The sequence below is a fragment of the Procambarus clarkii genome, chromosome 64, assembly GCF_040958095.1.
Source record: "Procambarus clarkii isolate CNS0578487 chromosome 64, FALCON_Pclarkii_2.0, whole genome shotgun sequence".
NCBI classification, from domain to species: Eukaryota; Metazoa; Arthropoda; class Malacostraca; order Decapoda; family Cambaridae; genus Procambarus; species Procambarus clarkii.
Window position 1 is genome coordinate 24,849,428 of NC_091213.1, and position 5,914 is coordinate 24,855,341.

Genomic DNA, 5,914 nt, shown 5'->3' on the forward strand with positions numbered 1-5,914 from the left:
GGGCTTAGTGTCCCCGCGGCCCGGTCGTCGACCAGGCCTCCTGGTTGCTGGACTGATCAACCAGGCTGTTAGACGCGGCTGCTCGCAGCCTGACGTATGAGTCACAGCCTGGTTGATCAGGTATCCTTTGGAGGTGCTTATCCAGTTCTCTCTTGAACACTGTGAGGGGTTTGCCAGTTATGCCCCTTATGTGTAGTGGAAGCGTGTTGAACAGTCTCGGGCCTCTGATGTTGATAGAGTTCTCTCTCAGAGTACCTGTTGCACCTCTGCTTTTCAACGGGGGTATTCTGCACATCCTGCCATGTCTTCTGGCCTCATGTGGTGTTATTTCTGTGTGCAGGTTTGGGACCAGCCCCTCAATTATTTTCCACGTGTAAATTATTATGTATCTCTCCCGCCTGCGCTCAAGGGAGTACAGATTTAGGCTCTTTAGTCGGTCCCAGTAATTAAGATGTTTTACTGAGTGGATTCTAGCAGTAAAGGATCTCTGCACGCTCTCTAGGTCAGCAATTTCTCCAGCTTTGAAAGGGGCTGTCATTGTGCAGCAGTACTCCACTCTAGAGAGCACAAGCGTTTTGAAAAGTATCATCATCGGTATAGCATCTCTAGTGTGAAAAGTTCTTGTTATCCAACCTGTCATTTTTCTTGCAGTTGTGACGGCTACTTTATTGTGTTCTTTAAAGGTAAGGTCTTCCGACATGAGTACACCCAGGTCCTTTACATTGCCTTTTCGTTCTATGTTATGATTTGCCTGCGTTTTGTACGTGGTTTCTGTTTTTATATTTTCAATTTTTCCGTAGCGCATGAGCTGAAACTTATCCTCGTTGAATACCATATTATTTTCTGTAGCCCATAGAAAGACCTGATCTACATCTGATTGGAGGTTTGCTGTGTCCTCTATGTTGCCAACTCTCATGAAAATCCTAGTGTCATCTGCAAAGGATGATACAGTGCTATAGGTTGTGTTCTGGTCTATGTCCGATATGAGGATGAGAAAAAGTACTGGAGCAAGCACAGTACCCTGGGGTACTGAGCTCTTCACGGTTGATGGGCTGGATTTTATTTTGTTGACTATTACACATTGGGTTCTGTCAGTCAGGAAATTGTAGATCCATCTGCCTATTTTCCCGGTAATTCCTTTTGAACGCATTTTATGTGCAATAACACCATGGTCACATTTATCAAAAGCTTTTGCGAAATCTGTGTAAATTACATCAGCGTTTTGTTTGTCTTCCATAGCATCTAATGCCATGTCATAGTGGTCCAGCAACTGCGACAGGCAAGAGCGCCCTGTTCTGAAACCATGTTGTCCGGGGTTATGGAGATGCTGTGATTCCATGTATTTTGTGATCTTGGGGTGGAGGCAGAGTTGGGGGGAGGCAGAGTTGAGGAGAGGCAGAGTTGGGGGGGAGTTAGAGTTAGGGGGAGGCTGAGTTGGGGAGAGACATAGTTGGGGGAAGCAGAGTTTAGGGAGGCAGAGTTGGGGGAGGAGAAGTTGGGGAGGATGAGTTGGGGGAGGCAGAGTTGGGGGAAGGCAGATTTGGGGAGAGGCAGAGTTGGGGGAAGGCAGAGTTGGGGGAAGGCAGAGTTGGGGGAAGGCAGAGTTGGGGGAAGGCAGAGTTGGGGGGAGGCAGAGTTGGGGGGAGGCAGAGTTCGGAGGAGGCAGAGTTGGGGAGAGGCACAGATAGGGAGAGGCAGAGTTGGGGGTAGGCAGAGTAGGGGAGAGGCAGATTTGGGGAGAGGAAGAGTTGGGGAGAGGCAGAGTTGGGGAGGCAGAGTTGGGGGAGGCAGAGATAGGGGGAGGCAGAGTTGGGGGAGGCAAAGTTGGGAAGAGACAGAGTTGGGGGAGGCAGAGTTGGGGGTAGGCAGAGTAGGGAGAGGCAGATTTGAGGAAGGCAGAGTTGGGGAGAGGCAGAGATAGGGAGAGGCAGAGTTGGGGGTAGGCAGAGTAGGGGAGAGGCAGATTTGGGGAGAGGAAGAGTTGGGGAGAGGCAGAGTTGGGGAGGCAGAGTTGGTGGGAGGCAAAGTTGGGGAGAGGCAGAGTTGAGGGAGGCAGAGTTGGTAAGAGGAAGAGTTGGGGAGGCAGAGTTGGGGGAGGCAGAGTTGGGGGACGCAGAGTTGGGGAGAGGCAGAGTTGGGGGGAGGCAGAGTTAGGGAGAGGCAGAGTTGGGGGAGGAAGAGATGGGGGGAGGCAGAGATGGGGGGAGGCAGTGTTGGGGAGAGGCAGAATTGGGGAAGACTAAGTTCAGAGTAGGTAGAATTGGAGGAGGCAGAGTTGGGGGGAGGCAGAGTTGGTGGGGGGCAGAGTTTGGGGGAATCAGAGTTAGAGGAGGCAGAGTTGGGGGAGGTAGAGTTGGGGGAGAAAGAGTTGGGGGAGGCAGAGTTGGGGAGAGGCAGAGTTGGGGGAGGCAGAGATGGGGGGAGGCAGAGTTGGGGAGAGGCAGAGTAGGGGGAGGCAGAGTTGGGGGAAGCAGAGTTGGAGGAGGCAGAGTTGGGAAGAGGCAGAGTTGGAAAGAGGCAGAGTTGCGGGAGGCAGAGTTTGGGAGAGGCAGAGTGTGGGGAGGCAGAGTTGGGGAGAGGCAGAGTTGGGTAGAGGCAGAGTTGGGGAGAGGCAGAGTAGAGGGAGGCAGAGTAGGGGAGTGGCAGAGTTGGGGGGGAGGCAGAGTTGGGGGGAGGCAGAGTTGGGGAGAGGAAGAGTTGGGGGAGGCAGAGTTGGTGTAGGCAGAGTTGAGGGAGGCAGAGTAGGGGAGTGGCAGAGTTGGGGGGGAGGCAGAGTTGGGGGGAGGCAGAGTTGGGGAGAGGAAGAGTTGGGGGAGGCAGAGTTGGTGGAGGCAGAGTTGAGGGCGGCAGAGTTGGGAAGAGGCAGAGTTGGAAAGAGGCAGAGTTGGGGGAGGCAGAGTTTGGGAGAGGCAGAGTTGGGGGAGGCAGAGTCGGGGAGAGGCAGAGTTGGGGCAGGCAGAAATGGGGGAGGCAGAGTTGTGGAGAGGCAGAGTTGGGGGGAGGCAGAGTTCGGAGGAGGCAGAGTTCGGGGGAGGCAGAGTTGGGGAGAAGCAGAGTTGAGGGGAGGCAGAGTTGGGGGGGAGGAAGAGTTAAGGAGAGGCAGAGTTGGGGGAAGGCAGAGATCGGAGGAGGCAGAGTTGGGCGAAGCTGAGTTGAGGAAGGCAGAGTTGGGGAGAGGCAGAGATAGAGAGAGGCAGAGTTGGGAGAGGCAGAGTAGGGGAAAGGCAGATTTGGGGAGAGGAAGAGTTGAGGAGAGGCAGAGATGGGGAGGCAGAGTAGGGGAAAGGCAGATTTGGGGAGAGGAAGAGTTGGGGAGAGGCAGAGTTGGAGAGGCAGAGTTGGGGGAGGCAGAGATTGCGGAGGCAGAGTTGGGGGAGGCAGAGTTGGGGGAGGCAGAGTTGGTGGGAGGCAGAGTTGGGAAGAGGCAGAGTTGGGGCAGGCAGAGTTGGGAAGGCAGAGATGGAAAGAGGCAGAGTTGGGGAGAGGAAGAGTTGGGGGAGGCAGAGTTGGGGGAGGCAGAGTTGGGGGACGCAGTGTTGGGAGAGGCAGAGTTGGGGGGAGGCAGAGTTAGGGAGAGGCAGAATTGGAGAGAGGCAGAATTGGGGAGAGGCAGAGTTGGGGAGAGGAAGAGTTGGGGGAGGCAGAGTTGGGGGATTCAGAGTTGGGGAGAGGCAGAGCTCAGGGGAGGTGGAGTTGGAGGAGACAAAGTTGGGGGGAGGCAGAGTTGGCGGGAGGCAGAGTTGGGGGGTAGGCACAGTTGGGGAAGCCAGAGTTAGGGGAGGCAGAGTTGGTGGGAGGCAGAGTTGGAGAGAGGCAGAGTTAGGGGAGGCAGAGTTGGGGGAGGCAGAGTGGAGAGGAGGCAGAGTTCGAAAGAGGCCGAGTTGGGGGAGGCAGAGTTTGGGAGAGGCAGAGTTAGGGGAGGCAGAGTTGGGGAGAAGCAGAGTTGGGGAGAGGCAGAGTTGCGGGGAGGCAGAATTAGGGGGAGGCAGAGTTAGGGGGAGTCAGGGTTGGGTGGAAGCATAGTTGAGGAGAGGCAGAGTTGGGGGAGGCAGAGTTAGGGGAGGCAGAGTTGGGAAGAGGAAGAGTTGGAAAGAGGCAGAGTTGGGGGAGGCAGAGTTGGGGGAGGCTGAGTTGAGGAGAGGCAGAGTTGGGGGAGGCAGAGTGGCGGGAGGCAGAGTTGGGGGAGAAAGAAATGGGGGAGGCAGAGATGGGGAGAGGCAGAGTTGGAGGGAGGCAGAGTTCGGAGGAAACAGAGTTCGGGGGAGGCAGAGTTGGGGGGGGAGGTAGAGTTAGGGGGAGGCAGAGTTGGGGGGAGGCTGAGTTTGGGAGAGGCAGAGTTGGGGGGAGGCAGAGTTTGAAAAGGCAGAATTGGGGGGAGGCAGAAATGGGGAGAGGCAGATTTGGGGAGAGGCAGAGTTCGGGGGAGGCAGAGAAGGACGAGGCAGAGTTGGGGGGTGGAAGAGTTGAGGAAGGCAGAGATAGGGAGAGGCAGAGTTGGGGAGGCAGAGTAGGGGAGAGGCAAAGATAAGGAGAGGCAGAGTTGGGGAGGCAGATTTGGGGAGAGGAAGAGATGGGGGAGGCAGAGTTGGGGGAGGCAGAGTTGGGGGAGGTAGAGTTGGTGGCAGGCAGAGTTAGGGAGAGGCAGGGTTGGGGAAGGCAGGGTTGGGGGAGGCAGAGATGGGGGAGGCAGAGTTGGGGGAGGCAGAGTTGGGGGAGGTAGAGTTGGTGGGAGGCAGAGTTAGGGAGAGGCAGGGTTGGGGAAGGCAGGGTTGGGGGAGGCTGAGTTTTGGAGAGGCAGATTTGGGGAGATGCAGAATTGGGAAAGGCAAAGTTCAGGGGAGGTTGAGTTGGAGGAGGAAGAGTTGGGGGAGGCAGAGTTTATGGGAGGCAGAGTTGGGGGGAGGCAGAGTTAGAGGAGGCAGAGTTGGGGAACGCAGAGTTGGGGAGAGGCAGAGTTGGCGGAGGCAGAGTTGGAGGAGGCTGAGTTGGGGGTGGCAGAGTTGGGGAGAGGCAGAATTGGGGATAGGCAGAGTTGGTGGTAGGCAGAGTTGGGGGAGGCAGAGTTGGGGGAGGCAGAGTTGGGGGTGGCAGTGTTATGGGAGGCAGAGTTAGTAGGATGCAGAGTTGAAGAGAGGCAGAGTTGGGGGAGGCTGAGTTGGGGGAGGCAGAGTTGGGGAAGGCAGATTTTGGGAGAGGCAGAGTTGAGGAAAGCAGAGTTGGGGAGAAGCAGAGTTGAGGGAGGCAGAGTCGGAGGGAGGCAGAGTTGGGGGAGGCAGACGTGGGAGAGTCAGAGTTGGGGGGGGCAGAGATGGGGGAGGCAGAGTTGGGGGAGGCAGAGTTGGAAAGAGGCAGAGTTGGGGGAGGCAGAGTTAGAGGAGGCAGAATTAGGAGAGTCGGAGTTGGGGGAGGCAGAGATGGGGAAGGCTGAGTTGGGGGAGGCAGAGTTGGGAAGAAGCAGAGTTGAGGAGAGGCAGAGTTGGGAGAGGCAGAGTTGGGGGAGGCAGAGTTGGAAAGAGGCAGAGTTGGGGGAGGCAGAGTTAGAGGAGGCAGAGTTGGGAGAGTCAGAGTTGGTGGAGGCTGAGATGGGGGAAGCTGAGTTGGGGGAGGCAGAGTTGGGGAGAAGCAGAGTTGAGGAGAGGCTGAGTTGGGGGAGGCAGATTTGGGGGTAGGCAGAGTTGGGTAGAAGCAGAGTTGGGGGGAGGCAGACATGGGAGGAGGCAGAGTTGGGGAGAGGCAGAGTTAGAGGAGGCAGAGTTATGGGAGACAGAGTTGGGGGAGGCAGAGTTAGTGGAGGAAGAGTTGGGAGAGGCAGAGTTGGGGGGAGGCAGAGATAGGGGAGGCAGAGTTGGTCGGAGGCAGAGTTGGAGAGAGGAAGAGTTGGGGAAGGCAGAGTTGGGGGAGGCAGAGTTGGGAA

General features: G+C 56.7%; 1 protein-coding gene across 1 annotated transcript; it reads right to left on the reverse strand.

Annotated features, from left to right (window-relative positions):
- Positions 1-4,878: 4,878 nt before the first annotated feature.
- On the reverse strand, positions 4,879-5,709 carry LOC138354802 (uncharacterized). Its single transcript, XM_069309296.1, has one exon. The coding sequence runs from the start codon at positions 5,707-5,709 to the stop codon at positions 4,879-4,881; it is 831 nt and encodes a 276-aa protein (XP_069165397.1).
- Between the last annotated feature and the right edge of the window lie 205 nt (positions 5,710-5,914).